The sequence below is a fragment of the Balearica regulorum genome, chromosome 2 (genome assembly GCF_011004875.1).
Source record: "Balearica regulorum gibbericeps isolate bBalReg1 chromosome 2, bBalReg1.pri, whole genome shotgun sequence".
In the NCBI taxonomy this organism is placed as follows: domain Eukaryota; kingdom Metazoa; phylum Chordata; class Aves; order Gruiformes; family Gruidae; genus Balearica; species Balearica regulorum.
Genome location: NC_046185.1, coordinates 132,497,984 through 132,520,462, shown reverse-complemented (window position 1 = coordinate 132,520,462; position 22,479 = coordinate 132,497,984). Strand labels below are relative to the sequence as shown.

The 22,479-nt window shown below is 37.7% G+C and overlaps 1 protein-coding gene across 2 annotated transcripts in view; it reads left to right on the top strand.

Moving 5' to 3' along the window:
• Positions 1 to 22,479, top strand: part of PALS2 (protein associated with LIN7 2, MAGUK p55 family member) — a 59,048-nt gene that overhangs the window by 14,597 nt on the left and 21,972 nt on the right. Inside the window, exon 2 of one of the 2 annotated variants that reach the window (XM_075745994.1) lies at positions 19,503 to 19,624. In XM_075745994.1, coding sequence (XP_075602109.1) covers positions 19,508 to 19,624 — 117 coding nt within the window. In that variant the 5' untranslated portion in view covers positions 19,503 to 19,507. The remainder of the gene's footprint in view (positions 1 to 19,502; positions 19,625 to 22,479) is intronic. The other variant, XM_075745993.1, reaches the window with a different exon arrangement.

Here is a 22,479-nt window from a genome sequence, read left to right as displayed (position 1 = left end):
ATTAGTCTGAAAAAGGAGCAAAATGAGTGGCAAGTTAGATCTACTCAGCTTTGGGAACCTTCCTTTCTTTCTCATCAAGGAAAGAGTAGTAAGCATCATGTCATCTTCCAGGTAGAAATGCCAGGCTGTATATGTGAAGGCAGGTGGAGCAGGTGGCAGTCCCATTTAAACACTACCCCTTCCAGCATGATGGATTTCTCTTCCTCAAAAATCATATGACACTGTGTTGCATTGGCTTTGCTGTTAGCTCTGTAGATTAAAGTAAAAATTTTTAAGGAAAGCAAGAATGTCTCAGATGCACTTGCAGTGATATTTCTGTGCTTAAAATTTACAATTGAGTTGTGCAGCTTTGCGGAACTAGCAAATTTGTGCTGCACTATGCACTTCTCTTCTTGTCAGTCCATCATACAGAAAAACCTGTATCCACCCATTCTTAGAAAGCCCCATAATTGAAGTGCAATACTGGTAGAATTACTTTTCTGATTTATTTATTTTATTAAGTCTTGAAGGCTTCCTGATACTGTAAATCAAGAGAGATCTGACATATATGCTCATACAACATTGTATGAGCATTCCTTTCTCACAAAAAAATATACCCATTTAGGTTCAGATTTCTGTCTAGAACAAGAACTGTCTACTGAGTGATGGACTTGGTTAAATAAGAATTAAAACAGAAAACTGACAGACAGTGCTTTATCTGTAAGTTTTTGGTGAAAATCCTTGAGGGGAACAGTTCTACAGTTTCCTATTGTTAGTATTGTCTTCAGAATGGATGAAAATATTTTTCGGTTTGTACTTAAGTTTAGACTCTTTCCATGTGTTATACTACTGAATATGGGCCATTGACTACTACTGGCTTTCAGATCAAATGACTGTCTTGAGACTCTCATTTGACATTTTTCATGCACAGCAATAGTATCTGGGTAATTGAACTTTGTTGTTTGTCTTCAGGCAGTCAGGGGATTTGGTAATGCTTAATTTTATTTGGACTCACTACCTGTAGGAATGGAGAAGACTGACACCTCATGAGTCTAAAGAGGTGTAAAATCCATTGATACAAAAATCAATTTATTGCCACTAGTGAAAATCTGAACGGCTGTTTCTGAATCATAGTTCACACACCCAGTCTTCAGTTTGGATATCTGCACGTGGACTTGCTTCCTATGCTTCTTTCTTTTCTTGTAGTCAAGTATGTACATATAAAATAGGTCAAGAGGAGTTATATGGAGCCAGAATATGGGTTTACAAGTATTCTCTGAGCAAGAAAAGTATAACAGGCACACAAGACCAGGAAATTACAGGGCTCCTTGGCGTACTCTGCTTAAACTTGTTCGGTGTGCTAATAATTCATTTATTAAGCACAGGAAAATCACAGTTTTGAGCACATCTGAAATTTATGTAATTGCATCATGAATTTCAAGTACTTAGAATCTATGTTTAAAAAAATCATTAAACTATTTAATTCTCTACCCTTTCAGCCATAATTTAATCCTATGTTGAGCCAAAGTGATGCATGCTTGATTGTATCTTTTTCCTTCATAGCCCTTGATGTCCATTGTTCTGGACAGGGGGATGGTAATTTGGGAAAAGAATTTTTAAACGCAGAGACGTAGCTTCTTTTTTGAACTCCTGGCAGGAGCTCATTCAAACTAGTCTCTGGTATTAAAGAGTTGATTCCTTCTGTGTGAAAGTTGGCTTGTCTGGGTCTGAAAACTTATGCTGAGAAGTGATGTGGTGTTTAAATTGACACTGTGTTCAGAAAAACAGAAACTCTGCCAGCATTTCTGCAATTGAGAAAGCTTCTTTCATGTTTCAACTGCTTCAGTTATTGAACACAAATTCCTTCTTATGGGATCAAGTGTCATTGCTGTTTGCTACGACGGCAAGTTTCTGTAGAGAAATGCTTGGTGCCATCAGTAAGCTTGACTTATGGAAAGGATATTATATTAATGAAAATAAAAAGATACCTTGCCAAGCAGTGTGCTATTATTATTGCTAAGGTCTATTCCAAAGGAAGGTTCAACATGAAGATCTCATGCTTCTGATGGATCAGACTATGTGCAGACTAACGCTCGTAGGTGGACCAGCAATCCAGTGAGTGCTTGCCTGGCTATGAACAGGCTGCTGAGCCTTTATTAGTGTGCCATTGGATCTGTCCAGGGGCAGGTGTTCATTTACTTTCTGTTTCCTCAAGCTATTTTCCCCTCCCAGCTGGACCAAAAAGCAAGCTGAAGTCCAGCATGATACCTTTCTACATGCTTGGGCATGTCTCCAGGAACAGTGTAGTGGAAAATGAAAGAAATATAGCTGATTATTTGAAAAAACAACTAAACAGGTTGATTTCCTTTTTATCAAGAGTCATTTACATTTTCTGTTCTTAAACCATGTTGTTTCAGACCTTTCAAAATTATGAGGAAGACCGTGGCCATTTAACTTCAGTTCTGAGTGTGCGCGAGCCATGACTACTCCATCTATTTGATTCTTATTACTTTGTGTGTGCTGTATGATCTGTCTGCTGAGATAGTACTTGTTTTCTCTGTTGCCAGTAGTTATGAATGTCATGAATGTTTTTTTGACCTTGTAACACCCAGAAAATATTGGGTATCTTAGCGTTATGGAAGAAGACATCATTGCCCTTTTAAGTTCACTTGGGAACTTGAGAGTAACTTCATGTTAAATTATTTCACAATTTTAAAGCTAGTTGTGTCCAAAGAACCAATTTATCCATAGGAGGGTACATTGCTCTCTTTTCATATATCTCTCAGGCCCAATACTCTTCTGGTAAAGAGGAATTTAATGGGGAATATAATAAGCAGAAATGACTATGGATGGGACTGACTACTCTGAGAACTCATTTAATGTGATGAGACAGTCCTCTTAACTGCCATGCTGAAGGTGGTTGGCAAGGCAATTACTCTTTTCCAGGTCAGGACCCAGACTTCCTAAAACCTTCTTGTGGAAAAGCTGAAACATGGAATTATGTATCTATTGCAGTGGAATTCCAAGGCTAGGCATGGAGAAGAATCATGGTCCCTAACCTGCCATTTCTGATTGTACGTGGGAGGACTTTAATAGGCTATTTTGAGAGTCCTTTCCTCTTCTGTTGATGGTGTTATATTCTTAGTAATTCTAACTACAGATACCCAAGTAACTGGGCCTAGACGCTTGTGTGAATCTGAGAGGTTCCATTGTCAAAAACCAATGAGATTCTTGGCTCAGTCAGATACTGCTTGTACTAACACCTTCCTCTCTTCTCTCCTCCTATCCCTTTCTCTGAGACTCCTAAGCAGTGGGGGAAAGAATAGAACAAAGGACTTGGATCAAAACCAAGAGTCTGGTCTTTATTGTTTGACTATAAATGAGATTGAAGAGAGTTAGCACATGAGGATATGTATGAACTGCTTTTAAAAAACCAGCAATTGCAGTCTGGAGTCTAGAAAGAAATTATTTTAAAATTTCTTTAATTTTTTTCCCTTCTGTAGACTTTCTCATATTTCTGATGCACTCAAAAAGCCAAGTTCCATCATGGCCTCATTTTTACAAGGAAATATGTTATAAAAGAGATAATGAAATACAAGTAAAAGTTGTGGTTTTAAACATTTCGACTTTCGGATATTACAGAAATTTACCTGTCCCAGAAAATTATAAAAAGCCTTGATAGACTGTATTCTTTGATTAAATTTTGCAGAGGTATGAACTGTCTAAGAAGAAAAGTTCAGCTATCTTTGCATTTGCCAGAATTTCTTTTGAAAATAAGAAAATAATTGAACTGAAGATGTGCAGAACTTGGCTTGTTGAACAGTAACAACAGTAATTAAGTGATTTGTGTAAGGTGAGTGACTGGAAGTATGTACTTGAATAGGTACTGCTATCGAAGAAGAGAAATAAACTGAAGTGAGATGACTGCCTTCCACTACAGCAGTTATTAGGCTTTATGTGCTTTCGTGTAATCTGATACAGGCTTGGTACAGTAGCAGTAGATTATATCTGGGCACGTAACATTTTTCCAACTTTCCCCTTAGTCTTTAGTTCTGGTGGTAAGTTGTACTTCGTTGTCATGGTTTAACCCTAGCCAGAAACGAAGAACCACACAGCCACTCATTCACTCCTTTCTGGTGGGATGGGGGAGAGAATCAGAGGAGTCAAAGTGAGAAAACTCGTGGGTTGAGATAAAGACAGTTTAATAGGTAAAGCAAAGCAAGGAATTCATTCACCACTTACAATGGGCAGGCAGGTGTTCAGCCATCTCCAGGAAGGCAGGGCTCCAGCACACGTAATGGTTACTTGGGAAGACAAACGCCATCACTTCGAACATCCCCCCTTCCTCCTTCTTCCCTCTGCTTTATACGCTGAGCATGACACCATATAGCATGGTATATCCCTTTGGTCAGTCTGGGTCAGCTGTCCCAGCTGTGTCCCCTCCCAGCTTCTTGTGCAGCCCCAGCCTACTTGCTGGTGGGGTGGGGTGAGAAGCAGAAAAGGCCTTGGGTTTGTGTAAGCGCTGCTCAACAATAACGAAAACATCCCTGTGTTATCAGCACTGTTATCAGCACAAATCCAAAGCATAGCCCCTTACAGCTACTCTGAAGAAAATTAATTCTATCCCATCCAAAACCAGCATATTAATTTAAGCATATTCTTTGGACATTGGGAATGAAGCCATCAATAGTTGTTGGAAACAAGATTTTTGTTTATATACAAAGCTGATCATTATATTTCTGAGCATGAACTATATTCCCCTGTCTTTTACTGTAGCTCTTCCACTACTCTGAAGTTTGTGTCCTTCAGCTTCTGTCATCTAGTGTGCCACTTTCCAAAGCAAGAGTTGAATGGAAAGATGTTTAAAACTCATTGTTTAATTAGAAAACTTGTAACTATTTGATCGCAAGTTATTCACAGTGAACCTTTACTTAAGTTCTCTGGTTTTGCGTCAGTTGAGGTGACAGAGTATGACTGACAATTTAGAAGTTCTTAGGCAAAACTTAATGAAATCAAACTTGGTATTCTAAGGAAATAGAGTAGAAAATTTCAAACTTGTCATTATGCATCCCAGGTACAAGTGCAAAATACCATTTTGAAGATACCCTTTGCAGTTTCTTTGTCTGCATCCACCTTATAAAAGACAGAACATTATCACGCAGTGTTCACAGCAGTAAGTTGGAAACAGACTTAAAAGTGAGGGTGGTAAACATTCAAAGTGGTAATTTTCTTAAAAACATGTAGTTCTTAATGCAAACTGTCCCATGACCACTAGAAATAGCTTTTTCCCCTGTTATTGTGCCCAAATATTCTTAAATTGAAACTAAATTTCCCACTTTTAAGTAAGCATTTGTTGTCCTAAATAAATCCTGACAGCATATTGCAGGGAAGTAGTCTGGGAGGTGAAACACATGACTAAGTGCAGTGTTACTTACTCCATGGAGTTTTTCAGTTCTCTTCACAATCTGGCTGTCAAGGTGATCTTTTTATTCCTTTTCCAGGGTTCTTGAACATACCCTTTAAAGGACTAAAGGAAGGTAGCTATTGAGGATAATGAACAGGTAATTGTGTAAATCTTGACTGCGTTTAAATTGAAAGTGTTGAATAGAGTCTGATTCAGCTGGTCTTGTGTGGAGCCAGGAATTGGACTTGATGATCCTTGTGGGTCCCTTCCAAGTCAGGATATTCTGTGATTCTAGGAGTCTGTTACTAGGGAAGTGACTGAGATGCATTTTGGGCATTCATGCAGGTCAAGTAAGCATTTAACATGCCATCATGTTTTGCCATCTGTATTAAAGTACAACATGGTACAATGGTATTTTTCACCATTTAAAAATATCAGCAATGTTGTTCTGCAAACAAATTTGAAAAAGTCATTTTTCTATCCACTGCATCACTACTAACATTCGAAGTGTGTTTTGGTAAATTTTCTTTGTGGGTAAGGCTTTACCTTGTGTCCTTAGAGTAAACAATAACTGCATCATATGACAAGGGTAGTAAAGAAAACTTAATTTTTTTCTCCCTGTTGTCAGTCACCCTGAACTGTAATGTCGTTAATTTAGTTAATTTACAACTTCCTAATAAGTTTGTTTGGGCAGAGATGGGGAATGCTTGCATAAGAGAGATTATTTTAGTCCAAGTGGGAGTGTTAGAGTTTAGGAATGAACTTCAAATGAAACTTCTGGAAAATGTACTAGGTGATCATGTAAAATTGAAAACTGGGGTCCTAGGCCAGATAATTTTGTTTATATTGTATAATTTTTGCAGTTTCACTCCTGTCTTAAATTTTTCGCTTGCAAGTTGTGATGCAGAGAAAGACTTTCAGTGAAATTAAGTAGACTCTGAATTAACTGAGAACTTCCCTGTGGAAGTTTTGCATAGTGGGTCTTTTTCCTTCTAGAAAAATGAGGTAGATATTATAGTCACATAATAGTCAAATATCTGTCTTATTTTAAATTAGAATGACTTTCATTTTGATTAAATAATATGTTGAGGTACTCTAAATCTTTTCCAAAGTGCTTTAATTTATTTTGTGCTCTAAAAAGCTGTCTTGCATTTCTGTTTTCTGCATATGAATTTACTGAGCAATTTTCAAATGCTTGTGCAGCATCTGTAATAGAACCTCAAATAAAAATATTTTTATGTCTGCACTGCACGGATCTAATTTAAATACTCTGATGTTTTAGGTTGGAAGTGATAATTAATTCAACAAATAATTCACAATAACAGAAATCTGAAACAGGGCATGCATGAAATGCTAATATATGGGTGTGAAATATGAAAAGGGCGTAGGTGTAGTTTTTGAAGTGGCTGCATCATAATGGGGCAATCAGATTTTTGAAAGTACTGTGTTTGGATGCTTGCATTTACAAAAACATTCTGCTGTTATGAAATAAGTCTGGGAATGTGTTAATACAGCCTTACTTCACTGAATATCAAAACTCTTCATCATGAAATTCTTAATTGTTATAATTCCTCAGTGTCTACTACACTTAAAGCTGTAGAAGGAGGTAGTGTTAAAAGGAGTAGTATCTGGATGAAAGGTGGATTCTGATGAAATTAATTGTCTAAGCATTTTCACTGAAGCAAAAGAGGATCAAAACCAAAGTGCCAAAAACTGATTTGAAGCCTAGAGTAATAGCATTGGGACAAAATATACACGTAGTGTTTTGCACTTAAGGAAGAGGACACTTTGTTCAGCTACAAATTTAAAGTTTGGAGGAGACAGAGGTTCAAAATGATCTGTTATATTCTTTTGTGACAGACCAGTAGATTGAGCTGACAGTGTGATGTCACTGTGAGAAAGTCAAAATAGATCTCATGCCCTGTCTGTATCAGTAGAAAGGGAAATGTTAATGGTGTGCAAGGCACTCATGAGACTCTTGTCTGATATACTTTGCACAATTCTGACTGTCCATATTGAAAAAAGGTGCAGACTGGAAGAGGTACAGGGGAGTTATGCCAGGCTTGCTTCTTCTTCAGTCAATATAGGAGAGGAGAAATTGCCCTCCGTAAGGCAGAAAATTACCCTCTTTAGGTTAGAAGAATGAAAACTGAGACATTGTTTGCTAGATGTAAAGAAAAAAAAAGCGTTAAGAACAGGGAGCAGAAAGAATTGTTTAAACTAAATTTCATGTTAACCAAGATTAAGGGAATGCCCAGGTATCTGAAATGTGGATTTTTAAAAATTATTTCCTACTGGTATTCTGTTGAGTGATCAGTGGCTTTCAGATGAAAGGATGTAAGCACCCCTGAGATGCAGACTCCAGTGGAACCAACAAGATTTCTGTGATCAGATTCATCGTGGGTCTCTGGAGATGCACAGCGTTGTTCCTTTGCCATGCAGTAGAGTATCCAATTTTGTGTATTAAAAGTACCTTGTCTTGTTTGCAGATGTACCCAAACCACATTACAAAATAGCTCTCTGAGTATTGTTCTGAGCCATGACATTTGCACTGACAGTAGAGTACCTTATAATCCTTGTGAATTTTAGCTTTCTTCTTTGAAAATATGCCTGCATAGTGTGCCTAGACGGAAGTGCAAATGGTTGAAGAAACATGTTCCTAGCAGAACTTGAACCTCCCGTTTTGTTGCTGCTGGGGTGCCTGTTCTTAGAAGTGGGGCCAAACATTCAACTTGAAGTCTCACAGCTTGCCTTTATCCACTGTGGCAATGTTGATTGTAGACCAGTAGTAACAAGATGCAAGCATGTAACACTTAAAGTGAAATTCTCCTTTCTTTTTGGAAGGGTGTTCACTATTTTCTCTTCAGGTCTAAAGTTAGTACTTTTAGTTAGTACATTTAGTATTTGTGTGAAAAAGGGATCTGCTTTAGGGAGATCTCTTCATTGATTTCCAGTTGGCCATAGGATGAAGTTAGCAATGGGATAAAACTGTTTAGATGGTTCTGCATGAGTTCACCTCAACTTTTCCACCAGGTGGTACAATAAACTGAATTATTTTTTTGTTACACGTAACTTACTCCTGTGGGTATATAACTGTGGTTTTTACTTATGTGGTTAGTATTCTGTCAGTCAGTTATGCTGTCTTTAGGCTCTGTCACCCTGCAACAGATAAATAGAGTCCTGTGACAGAAATAGAGACAAACAAATCTTTGATTCATTTTTTTGATTCATTCACATTAGAGCTGAAAAATGATACAGAGAGGGGCATACTTCAAAAGCTGTACTTACTTTGTTGCATCTGTTATGCTGGCATTTTAGACTTTGTAAATACTGACATTAATTGCCTGTGTGACTGCAGAGAATACAAGTTTTTTCATCCAGCTGTTTCTTGCAAAATACCAGGGAAGATGATTGATGTGATCCAGTAAGGTCAGCCTGTTGTGTAAGTTGAGTGGAGTGCAGGAAACATCATGAAACTTGTTGAATTTGTACTGAAACTTAGGGTACAAAGTAGTATCTTAGACTGCATATCCACTGAATGCATTTTGCCTTCATTTAAAAATCAGTTTTAAAATATCATCTAGTACCTGAAGTACTAAAGTCATTGAAGAACTAAGGGAGTACAGTCTTTGTTCACCAAAACTGAAATTTCTCTTGGGGCATATGCTAGTATTCATTTAAAGTACAGTAGTTTTTGTGTGACATCAATACATACTTTCCTAACATCTGTAGCTGAAAAGTAAGAACACTACAAGAAAAATGAAATAATTTAATTTGTCCTTTCTAAAAAGCTTTTAGGTGACTTGCTTTTACACACTGCAGTTCGTGCTCTATGGTGGTTGAAGCTTTTGTATTAAATTCATTCCATATTTTATTTCAAATGCAACTGCTGCTTCTAGTTTGAGGCACAATAGAGTTTTTAATTTCTCTCCTCTTGGAACACTTAATATTTTTTTCTACAATGGAAGCTTTTACATATACAGTCCCACTTATCTATACTATAGGTAGAGGCTTTCAAAAGTGTAGAGTATCTCCTTTTCTTTCCACTGACCTCCACTGCCTCCAACACATTTAGATTTCTGGATTACTTAAATGCTTTTTTAATAATTTCTTCAATGTCTGGAATATTTGGTCTTTGTATTTGTGCAACTTGGCAGGTGCAGAGAAATGCTTATGTTTTGAAGTTTTCTCAAAGATCTCCTCAAAGTTTCTTTCTTCTAAATGGCAGCATGAACATTTGTAATAGCAAGAGGAAAAGTAGTGGTTTCCTTTAAGCTGTGCCCTATAACTGTGTATTACATGATTTAGATGGGAAATGGTACACGTTTCAAAATTTGGCTCCTTAGCACTACATTTTAGGAAGACTAATGCAAATATCAGCTAGAGCAGAAGCTTCATATATTTAGGGCAATATGTAAAGATTTCGGAAACCAGAAGTAAATTTTTTTATTTGTTGGCAACAGGCAGTGGTGATGTTCAGCAAAGATTTACTGTAGTTATTAAGTTTCTGATGAACAGTATTTAGAAGCTGTAAAACAGCATAGCAAGTTAGTGTCAATTCATAAAGGAATTATTTTGAGGCATAGGTCTGCTTTTTTTCTTCTTTCTAATGGTGTAAAAATTCTTACGTTTAGTTCAAAATGACCACTGCTAGCATAGCTGTTTCAGTGTTGCCTGAGTCTCCCTGGAGAAGTGCAGGCATCCATAACTGAGCTTGATGGTGTTTATGGGTTTAAACTAGGGCCTTTTAGATTATAGAAAGAGTGGAGATTTCTATCTTTTAGTATAGTATCAAGATGAGTTTCCAGTATTTATTTAAAGGTAGTATTTACATGGTATGAAAGAGTATATAGCGAAGAGTAATAGTAGTAAACAAAGCTTTCCATCAGAATGAAGGATGCCAGGAAATAATTACAGAATCACAGAATCGTTGAGGTTGGAAGGGCCTCCTTCAGATCATCTGGCCCGACTCCCCTGCTCAAACAGGATCAACTGGAGCAGCTTGTCCAGGACTGTGTCCATCTCCAGGGATGGAGGCTCCACAACTTCTGTTGGCAACCTGTTCCAGTGAGGATAAGAGACAGATTACATAAATGCAATCAAGAGAAAAGGAAAACCTTTTTCATCATTAGGAAGAAGTGGAAGCAGTTGCCAAGAGAAGTTGTACAGTCTCCATCCTGGGAGGTTTTCTAGACTTTACTGCCCTGAGCAGTGTGGTATGCTTTCATAGGTGTTCCTTCTTAGAGCATGAGGTTGGATTTAGAGACTTCATGGGGACCCTTCCCACTTAAGTTAAGCTTTCATGACTTGATCCAGTTATTTTCCTGAACGTATTCCTGGGAGGAAAATGTTTGCTTTTCAGTAATCGTTTTAACTGATTAGTCTCAAACAGCTGTATATGCTGTAATTCAGTAAGAAATGCTACTTTTTTAGTGGAGTATGAAAACTATTTAGGCAGCAAAAAGGGAAAGTGCATTATCTTTTTAAATAATTGCATCTCCTCAACCTTTCAGAAGTCATCTTAAGCCCTCCTGCCTCTTCCAGTGTGGCACAAATACTATAATAAAGCAGCAAATTCATTAGATGGCTCAGACTACACTAGAGGAATCACTGTGCAGGTTTCTGCTGTCCTACCATTTGTTTGCTGCAGAGAACTTTCAAACCATTATACGAGAAGCTTCTCTCTGTCAGAAAAGACATATTGAGCATATCTCTGTGTGTGCATGTGTATACTTCTTCAGTTAATCATCATCTGTGCCTGAAGCTTGCATCAGTCTTTCTCTAATTAAAAAAAGTCAAAAAACTTGGTAGTATTTAACACCTGTATAGGCTTATCTTCAAAGCGTCAAGCTTAGTTAGTGAGTGTAAAGTTAAGTTAATTGCCTTTGTACTTTACAATTCAGATTGTTTTCTTTACAATCCTTTAAGAAAGAGAAGTCTAACACAATTTCCTCAGTACTGGGTTTTAGTGTATCTCTTACCAATATCCTATTGTTGTTCATGATATATATATTCAAATAAGACTTAACCTTTTAATTCAGGTGGTTTTGGAGATGTGATGCTTTGTTCCCATTTTATCTTTGCTGAAATAATTTTAAAATAGTGCTTTTCTTTACAGAAGATGCAGCTGTAAGGTCCATCTGTTCATCAGAAAATTTGTGCTTCATCTTTTTTTAGACAAACTTCACAGCCTGAAAGAAGTATGACTGCAGTGTTGGGGAAGGGTTGTTCGCTCTTCCCCATAGCTTTTGTGACCTTAAGAGGCATGAAAAATGGGCATGTAAGATGTAGTTGAGCTGGGTTTCACAAGGGTAAGGACTGCTAGAGCTTCTATTTATAGTTTTCCTAAAATGGCTCAATCTTGGCTTGCCAGGAGACTTGGAGAAAATGAAGTAAAAAAAATTAGTAAACATTTCCAAGTATTTATGTTTCTTTGCAACATACAAAAATCCAGTGAGTAGAATTTGAATATCCAGAGGAGCATTCATTCTTCTCAATTAGACTTTTCCTCCTTCCTCTACTAATTCACTGCCATACATGCTATTAATTTCTCTGATTCTGCAGTCAGTAAAGTACGCATGCTGCAGACATGCTTCCTTTGTTAAGCAGTCTTACTGTCCTTCTGGATGAGATCCACTGTATTTACTGAATGAGGAAGGGGTCCTGTTTAGAAGATGTGCCTACATGATGCTATAGTGGACTGCCGGCCAGATTTGAGTTAAGGTGGCTATAGCTGCATTGCCCCAACACTCCCTGCTTGGCAATTATTTGTCAGATAGCCTGGATAAAACCTCACACTGATGTAGATGCGAAGTCTGTGGAAGCTTGAGAGCCCAAGTATCATTGTACCCTACTACAATAAGCACTGTAGGCATACCTTTTATGGGATTATGTAACTAATTTGTAGCCTGGCATAGAGGAGCAGAGGGGCTAAACTGCAATTGTACATCACTTTTATAGCGCTTCTCTGGAGGTATTTCTAAATGTGATCTCTGCTTAGTGAATACAGTTGTAGGCTGTGACAATGCAAAAGTAATGTTGTATGTGCTCACTGCATAATGCTTTCCCAGAGACTTTTATCTTAAAACCTGGTTTCTGAAACTTACGCTAATAGTAGCAACAGAGGGCTTTGTCAGTGTTTCATGTATTCTTGATCAATAGTCTATTAGCGAATGAACTTGTTTGTACTAGGTACTCCTAGGTACTCCTTTGTACTAGGTACTCATAGGTACTCCTTTTCTCAGACCTAGGCTGCCGAAAATGTTATAACTGGGAAGAGAAGTGGCCAATGCAAAACAACTTTTTTTGCCTGCAGTGTGTTAAAGCATAAATCAATTTTTTTAACAAAAAACATGAATAGAAATGGAAAAAATGAAAACAGCTGTTATTGGTTAATGGCTGTATGAGTTACAAGTGAATCTTCTTTTGTCTGTGCATATTGGGTGTCTCGTGAAACTTTTCTTTTGGATATATTCGTCTTGAAAAGGTTTTAAATCACACAAGAAATTGTTTCCAAAGTTTATATATGTGACGAGATTTTAATCTAACTTTCTAGACTTTGTGTGAAGGACCAGCCTCGCCAATAGTCCTTGAGGTATTTGTTACACCTTCCTATCCAGATGGGTAGGCCATGTGGAAATATATATGCATACATTTATTTAAATATACTATACATAATTTTCTTTTAATTCCTGTTAGTTTGTAAGCTTGGAGACTAATAAAATGAAATTGAGCTAAAAAATCTGTGCAAGGTATTCACTCTGGAAAGCTTTAATTTTCCCTAGTGAGTGACACATTTGTCTTCTGTCTGCAAATCTGGAAAATTTATTTAAATGTATGCTTCTTCTTTCCTTTACACAGAATTAATGTAGACAAGAATTAGGCACTGAAAGAAAGAGTAAAATCAAATTTGATAGAAGAGTCACAGTTGAGAGCTTGGTAAAAACCTGTCTTTTTCTTACAAATACAAGAAGAGAAGAGTCATCATAGTATCTTTTACTTATATTTGATCTGAATTTACCATTGTAAGGTACAGCATGTAGATTAAATGTTTGAAGCACCCTTTGGTTGTCTGAAGAGCTATGTGAAAATTAGGAGGAGTTAATTCTAGTTAGTAAATATTGCATTCCTAAGTAGAATTTCTGTATTCTTATGCCTCAGGATGCATGGTATTTGCCACAGAAATACTCCCCCCCTCCCCCCTTTCCCTTTTTGATACAGTGATCAAATGACAAACTAGTTTCTCCTGAGTATGGGATCATCTGCGTAGTAGGATTAAATTGTTCAATGCATGTACACAGCAGACCAGTATGCTCCTGCTGAGTCTTGCTTGAGGCTTTAAGCTTTCTATGGTTATGAAGATGTTCTTTGAAGATTGATTGTTGAAATTAATTCTCTGTGTGTGTATGTTCCCTGTCACCAAAGCCAGTGGCTGGGGTGGAGGGTGTCCCTTTGTAATCTCATTTTCTATTAGGAGTTCCAGCTCAAACTCAGTTCTGTAGGCACTTTTTCCTAAGAATCCCTTTATTTCAAAACCTTGCCTCAACTGAGACCGTTTCTGCTGCTCATTTCCTCCTGTTCTGTCTGGATGCTGTTGTCAATATGTGTTTCTTGTAATGTGTGTGTTCCTATATGGTTTTGTTAGGCATGGTTGGCTACAATGGTTATCTCATGCTGTCCTCATGAAAGCAAATCTTTTTGTGTTGTGATGAGAATTTAAAATTTTACCCAGGTAGGTCCTTGAATATGGAAAAGGCTTATCTTCAGAGAGAGAAGGAGGTACATAGTAGAATTCTCAAAGTTAGGATGTTATTAACCTGTTTCCTCTAAAAGATGAGACAAGAGAGACCAAATTAATTTTCCACTGAAGAAAAAGCATACATTTACTTTTTATTGTACACCAAAGTATTCAACAATAAGGACCACTCCTGACAACCTGGTTTATGCAGTTTGACTGCTTACCAGGTGGTGTGTTTGTTCACTGTAGTCCTTAGTTCTTGTATGCCTGACTTAAATGCACGTTCTACAAGTCTTCCCCCTTTACCCCAGCGAGTAACCTCTATCAACATTTCAACGGCAGATTTGCCAGAGAAGAGATGGGAGGCTCAAAAGGCAATTTTTGATAGGGTATTTAGGTTTGGTAGTCTCCAAACTCCTTAGTTCCATCTATTTCTTGCTCGATAGGATCTTTTAAGTAAAACTTTCCTATGATGAGTACTTACATCTTCAGCTTTCATTCCTGCTGCTCAAAGATAAAATATTTTTCTAAAAGAGCTAAGGTGGCTTTGCCACAGGAAAGAAAAAGTGAAATTGTTTTAAAGACTGCTACTTGAAATTCCATGTGTATCTACATTATTCTGAAAGATCATTGTAATTAAGCCTGGAAACCACATATCTCCTGCTGTTTGTATTTTAATAAGATTATTTTTTTTCACTAGAAATGAATAAACAAAAGCCTGTTGAATAGATACATAAAAACAGGGTCTATAATACATTTATCAAAGTGTCTTCCCCTTCTTCCTCCCCTTAAATTGTCGTTGGATAAATCAAATTGTTTGAAAGTACACGTATGAATATCTAAGGCATGTGTGGGTCAGTATGTTGCTTAGACTTTCAAAGGTATTTGCACGTGTGAGCAAATGTTAGCATTTCACATTAAATGGGAACTACGTTTGAAGGTGGCTCATGACTTGCATAATAAATGTAAACCACTGACACTAAAGTGCTCGGTCTAGTCTGTCACAAGAAGTACCCATGTATTGTTTTCTATTATTTTTAAATAATCCAGCTGATATAATTCCTGTTGGAAAATGCTCCTGATGACTTTTTGAAAAATAACATTTGGTCATGTTCTGAATTTTTTTGCCAGGTGAGTGTAAAGCAGTGGAACATTGTGAAGCGTATAAACAGAGGCAAGCATATAAACATTGCTCTAGTTTCTAGTTACCACAAGTGCAAAGACTTTGTTGAAGCTTCTTAAAGCTTTCTCTTGTGCTAAAAATCTTTTACTTAACCTTGTAGCTGGTTAAAATAAAGGAGTACTTAACAGTTGTATTTTTTTATTCAGCTGCTTAGAAAGATCTTCCCCTTAGGATGGGGAACTAGCTACACTGAAGCAATGTAGAGACCCACATTGTGTTCAAATGTGAACAATCCAGGGTGAGTAAAGGTGCCTTATCCCAGCTTACGTATGCCTGCCTTTTTGATTTTCTTTCTAATATTGAGGCAACACTATAGCTAAGAAGACTCTTGCCATGATGGTTGTGCCATGAGAAAAGGCAACCATCTGATGCACAGCAATAGGAAGACACTTCTGAAAACAGCTGGTTTTGGTTTTGATCACATGGGATACAAGTCTGCCTTTGTGAAGTTTTTTATCAACTCTGCATGTTAATGAAGGTGTTTGCTACTTTCCAAGAATGCTAAAATATACTTAAGTAGTTTTGATGCTAGAATCTGTGAAACCTTTATTAAATAAAATACTAATTTGAAAATATCCTGTCTAGCTGCACAAAGCTTGAAAGTCATTCTTGTGAAGCTAAATGTTGCTCTTAGCAGTTTCTCCTTCATGATAAAGTTTTTATGTAGGGGTTTTATTTTTTTAATTTGATCATTCTAAGTTAAGCAGAATTCTGAAAGGGTTATGTAGAAAACAGCTTATTAACATGGAGATATATAAGGAATGTCTTTATTATGCACGCCTCTGTCAGCATCAAGTGCTGGAATTGCAACTGGTATTTGAGATGCATGCTTTAACCTGAAGGAAGCTTTATGTTTTTACTTAGATTATTTATAAGAACAAAAGCGCTAAATTGAAGTCCCTTAAAAATGATTTACATAACCATTTAAAATGTAAATAAAGCTTATTATTACAACCCCTGCAGTATTTATGCAGCACCCAGTACACTATGTAAATTGGCTAGAAAGATCTATCTACTTGTGCAAATACTGTAGCTTGCATAACTGATGCATAGATGTGGCGCTTAGGGACATGGTTTAGTGGTTGGACTTGGCAGTGCTAGGTTAACGGTTGGACTTGGTGATCTTAAAGGTCTTTTCCAACCAAAACGATTCTATGATTAAGAGTCATGAATCTATAACTGGGAATTGAGAAAATGTGAAACAAGGCAGTTGCATCTGCAGCTGAACTAGTAAAGATACAGGACATACCTAGCCTGTGGAAGATGTGGACTATTTACAGATCAATTTGTTGACTTTACGTAATATGTGGTTGCTAACAGCACTTTGTCTATTAAAAAAAGTAGAAATAATATTGCTTCAAAATCTGAAAGCATAAAGTGTCGTTTTCCCTCCTACTCATGGTTTCACAAGAAGATTCACTTTTTGAAAACGAGAAGTATGGTTAAAACATATTTTTTAAAAATGCAGTCTTCTGACATACAAGACGATTTGATTGTTGGAAAAGTCAATTCTACTTGACAGAAAGAATGGCCAGAAATTTTTTTCTTGGGATGGAATTTTCTAGGAAGAATTGAAATTAGAAAGTAGGTGTTGAGAAATGCTGTTTGTTCTGTTATGTGCAGTGTTTCATAATAGCTTTTATTATAAAGCAATGAGGAAAGTTAAGGGTAAATTCCTGTGTGGGAGAAGGGGCATATAGGCTTTCTAATTCTCTTGCTATATGCTGCTATGCAACATGTGGAGCATTGGAGTACACAGTGGTTGTTTTAATGCTTTTTGGTTTATTGGGGATCTCAACAGAAGATTTTTTCAGTATATCTGTGTGTGTGTCTGAGTATACATATATAACTCTGCAGGAGTTTAAAAGAATACAGTTAAAAAGAACAGTATAAGTTATTATGGTGGGTTGACCCTGGCTGAGGGTCAGGTGCCCACCAGAGCCGCTCTATCACTCCCCTCCTTCTCTAGACAGGGGAGAAAAAGTACAACGAAAAGCTTGTGGGTTGAGATAAGGACAGGGAGAGATCATTCTCTAATTATCGTCACGAGCAAAACAGACCGAACTTAGAGAGGGAATTCATCTAATTTATTACTAAGCAAAACAGAGTAGAGGAATGAGAAATAAAACCAAATCTTAAAACACCTCCTCCCACCCCTCCCATCTTCCCGGGCTCAACTTCACTCCTGGCTTCAACCTCCGCCCCCCTCAGTGGCACAGAGGGACGGGGAGTGGGGGTTACGGTCAGTTCATCATGCGGTGTTTCTGCCGCTTCTTCATCCTCAGGGGGAGGACTCCTCTCATCGTTCCCCTGTTCCAGCGTGGGGTCCCTCTCACGGGAGACAGTTCTTCACGACCTTCTCCAACGTGAGTCCTTCCCACGGGCTACAGTCCTTCATGAACTGCTCCAACGTGGGTCTCTCCCACGGGGTGCAGACCTTCAGGAGCAAACTGCTCCAGCGTGGGTCCCCCACAGGGTCACAAGTCCTGCCAGCAAACCTGCTCTGGCGTGGGCTCCTCTCTCCACGGATCCACAGGTCCTGCCAGGAGCTTGCTCCAGTGCGGGCTTCCCACGGGGTCACAGCCTCCTTCAGGTGTCTCCACCTGCTCCAATGTGGGGTCCTCCACGGGCTGCAGGTGGAATCTCTACACCCCCTCATCCTCCCTCCATGGGCTGCAGGGGGACAGCCTGCCTCACCATGGTCTTCACCACGGGCTGCAGGGGAATCTTGCTCCGGCGCCTGGAGCACCTCCTTCCCCTCCTTCTGCACTGACCTTGGTGTCTGCAGATGTTCTTACATCTTCTCACTCCTCTCTCTGGCTGCAAAAGCTCTCTCTAACTGGTTTTTTTCTCTTTCTTAAATATGTTATCACAGAGGCGCTGATTGGCTTGGCCTTGGCCAGCGGCGGGTCTGTCTTGGAGCTGGCTGGCATTGGCTCTATCAGACACAGGGGAAGCTTCTAGCAGCTTCTCACAGAAGCCACCCCTGTACCCCGCCCCCCGCTACCAAAACCTTGCCACGCAAAACCAACACAGTTATTCACTATAAGATAATACTAGAAAATAAGAATATTTAGTCATGTGTTGGAAAACAGGAAAAGAATGACCATTTACCTTGCAAGGGACATCATAACTGTCTCCAGTGGTGCCCCCTTTTGTGCTTAGTCTAAACTGGCACACATTAATCTCTGTAAGCTTGGGGCTAGCTGATACAATCCCTGCTAAGCGCTGCTGCGCGTGCGCCCAAATGTGTGGTGCCCATGTGCCAAGTTCTCTGTAATGTGTGAACATACTGAACCTGTTGGATGACATAAAAGATCTGTTTTGTTCAGCTTTATCTTAAATAGGAGTGTTGAAGCACACAGTAATAAAATAAATTCTCCTCACTCACTTCATGACTTCACAGGACAGGAGAGCTGGGATGGTGGGATTTTCAGACTTTTTCTTGGGCACTCTTGTTCGCTGTCACCCAAGTTGCTGCAGTTCTCTCTGTGAGTCTGTAGGTAGCTAGGAAAATCTCCACTGAGAGTACTGGGCAGGCACAATATGTTTCACATTGTAGGATATACTTCCTATTGCAGTGTGTTGTGGTGCCAGGTTGGTGTTACCCTCTCCACTAAGGGCTGGAGTGCAGTAAGTCAGAAACTGGTTGTAAAGTCAGGAGTGGTTGTAAAGGACTGCTGGGGACATAGGCAAATGTGCCCAAGGTAAGAGCTGCCTTGGAAGCAAATTTGTGGTTAAAAAAAATTGGTTTGGAACTGTGATGTCTGGCTATACAAGAACTGTAAAACTTGTAGTTCATTGGTGTACGTATGAGGGCTGAAAACTTCCTCTGAAAGAGAGATTAAATGAGAAGAGTCATGAATGAGTTACTTTTATTGTATTTGGAAGATTATGCATACCTTATATGTAGTTTATACTTGTTTGGTTTTTTCAAGCTTTAAGTAGTAGTGAATCTTGAAAGGAATGTGCTGGGCGTGGATTTCGTATGATTGTGATGATAAGGATTTGGATAGATCCTTTATTTCCACCTTTCAAACAACAACAAAGTCTATTTTTCTCTTCTGTCCACTTGCTCTCAGTAGATGTAGTTGGCTGTTTAACATCTCTAAAGTTAATATTGTGGTGTTTCCCAGAGCTTTTGCTATTTATGCAAGCCTGTTTTGGTCAGTACTTACTTTTTGTTTTTGTTTTGTCAGCAGCCATGCAGCAGGTCCTGGATAACCTTACTGATCTGCCGACGTCAACAGGCGCTGAAGAAATAGACCTGATTTTTCTTAAAGGAATTATGGAAAACCCTATTGTAAGATCACTTGCTAAGGTATTTAAACTCGCTGCTCTGAGAGGACTCTAGGAATATTTTAACTCTTAAATTATTGTATGAACACTGAGTATGGATCGAGGTATTAACAATGGCTTTTATGTATGGTACATCTTACTGAAAGACTTGACGGAGTTCTTGAAGGTGAAGATTTGGTATAATGTAATTTCTGTGCATGCCGATTTATTGTTATATGGAAGAATCTAGAGGAAGAAGTAAAATTCAGAGACTCCAGAAATAATATGGTAAAATTATTTACGAAGAGAATGTCAAAATACTTGAAATTAGAAGAAGCTGGTTTTAATATAGTTTCATGACCACTGTTGTGTGCAAAACCCATATGCCTTCTGACTTTTAGCAGTTTTGCCAAAGATTAAAAGTGAGAGCAATAACCTTCTTTCCCCCCATGGTGTAAACAAGTTTTCTTTTTATCTGTGGCTCAAAACAACTTTCTGATCAGCCCAGTGACATAGTCTCTCCATGCCCTTTCCTGGATCTCAGAGTAATTGGGACCTTTGATTGTCGGCTCTCTGAGACATGGGTTATCCTTAGTTTTGGTCTTGTATTATGAAAATCTTTTATCTATAGATGGTACATATTTATAAATATGTAAGGTGATATTTTCAAAGAATCTTGGGACTCTGTAATTAAAATGTAGTAGGAGATGCAGTCAATATTGCACAGCACATATTCTTTCTTAATCTTACGTCATAAAAATAAGCTCCTTTCATGAGGAAAAACCAGTTGTAGCTGTCTCTTTAATATGAATAGACATTTGAAAGCAATGCCCTCTGGGCAGGCATGAAAAAGCTGTAAAGCTAAAGGATTGTTGTGTGGGGATTTTGCTCAGTATAAAAATCTGGAACACAAAACTTCTCGTAAGAATTCATATAAGAATTTACTTCTGTTTAGCTGTTCAAAAAATTGGTTGTAAGTGGAAGATATTGCATAGTAATAAACTTAGAAATAATACATGTGTCTCATCTCTAGTGAGATGACTGCAGAGGGAAAGATTTGTGTACTAAATTTACTAGAGTAAGTAAAAGCATTTTCTTAGAGTTGTTTCCAGCTTCAGTATCTGCTGCATACGTCATCTTTAATTTAATACTTATCATGAAGAAAATGTTCATTGCAAAGCATTTTTTCTTATCAAGAATTTGTGCTTTAATGGCCAATTACAATTATGTGGAATTTAATGACTAGCAGATGTAAAGTGCTTGTAATGGAAACAGACTCTTAACTATAAACTTGCTTTATCTAGAATGCTGAAAGGTTTTAATTGTACTCATATGGCATGACCTCACTCATATTTTCTTTTATAATTATTTTGGAGTTAAACCCAAAAACTCAGTCCTAACCAGCAGAGCTAAATAAGGACAAGATCAAAATGACAACCCCTTCATGAAGTATATGTAGTTCATATATATCTATTTGTCTCTAAAAATATATAAAACTTGTTTTTCTGATAGAAGAGCTAGTTTTAACAGAACAGGCAATTCTCAGTAGCCCGAGATGATCAGATTATTTAAGCAGATTCATTTCAGACCAGGCCAGAAACGTAAAAGCTTTTTCATTTTCTTTTATTAGTCTGTTCTTAAGACCGATCATTATGAAAAGTATCCCAAAAAGGACAAGAAGAAACTTAGGGAAATGTGCTATGAGCCATACAAGCGTATTTTTTCTTTTCAGTCCTTAAATAAATGAAGGCAAGCAATAAGCATAGTAGGTAGCTTATAATATTTTGCAATGCAAGATTTGGCTAATCTTTTAAAATTGCGTTAAGTTCATTTCACAATTTTTCTGTCAAGAATAAAGACATCAAGGTAGAAATTGCAGATCTTTTTTCAGATAGAGTTCTTTTACTGTACCTTTCCATTCTTCAGTGGGTGGTAGGGGAAAGGGGAAGTAACTGTAATCACATAAAATGCATTTTCCTGTCATTTACTGACATTAATGCTCAATCCTAACTAGCCTTTATAATTGCTATGCTTTTTTGAAAGCAGTTGTTGAATTTGGAACATGCATGAATTTTACTCATTTTTGTACTGAACTGTCTTATCAAAATTCTCTTCTTCTGGATTGTTAACTATTCTTTTGAACCTCAAAATTTTATCTTCTTTTTTGCATTCACAGTATTGCCTTTAGTGTTGTAGCATAGCCTACAGCATACCAGATGAATGCCTAACCCAGATCAAGGAGACATCTTAGGAGTAATCTATACACATTGAGTCTTGTATTTAGCATGTCAGACTGTTGGAGGCAAAAGCCTTACTATTTCAACATTTGGCAAGTATAATAAATACCAAGTGAATCACAAGACTCAATTCATTATCACTATTTCTGAAATGATGAACTGAACAAAAAATAATTGCAGTATCAACATTAGCTATTCCTTTTTTCTTTCTTTTTTTTTTTTTTTTTTTAAATTATTTGCACCACTCCCTATCCTGCTACTCCCCAACATATTACAGGGTCAGAAGTTGTTGACTGGTAAACTTTCTTTCCCAGGATATACATGACCTTGATTTTGGAGTGAAAGGTGAGGATATTTGTATTTAGAGTATACTCTGTGTTAGTGTTAGTATTTTAAAGAAAATGAGTGAGAAAGAAGGTAACAGATATTCTCTAATCATATAAAGGTTTTGCAGTTGGAGTATGTTTAAAAGTCAATAGATCTATGTTTTTACTTGCTGTAACAGAAGTAAACTTTAAAAGAAGAATATTGTTTACTGCACATATTATATACAAAATAGCATTCCCTTATTAAGGAGAATGTGTGTAGGAGCCAAGCTTCCTATGGCTTTGTAATCATGGTCATTTGGTTTGCGCGTGTTGGTGTTGGGGAATGTTTGAAA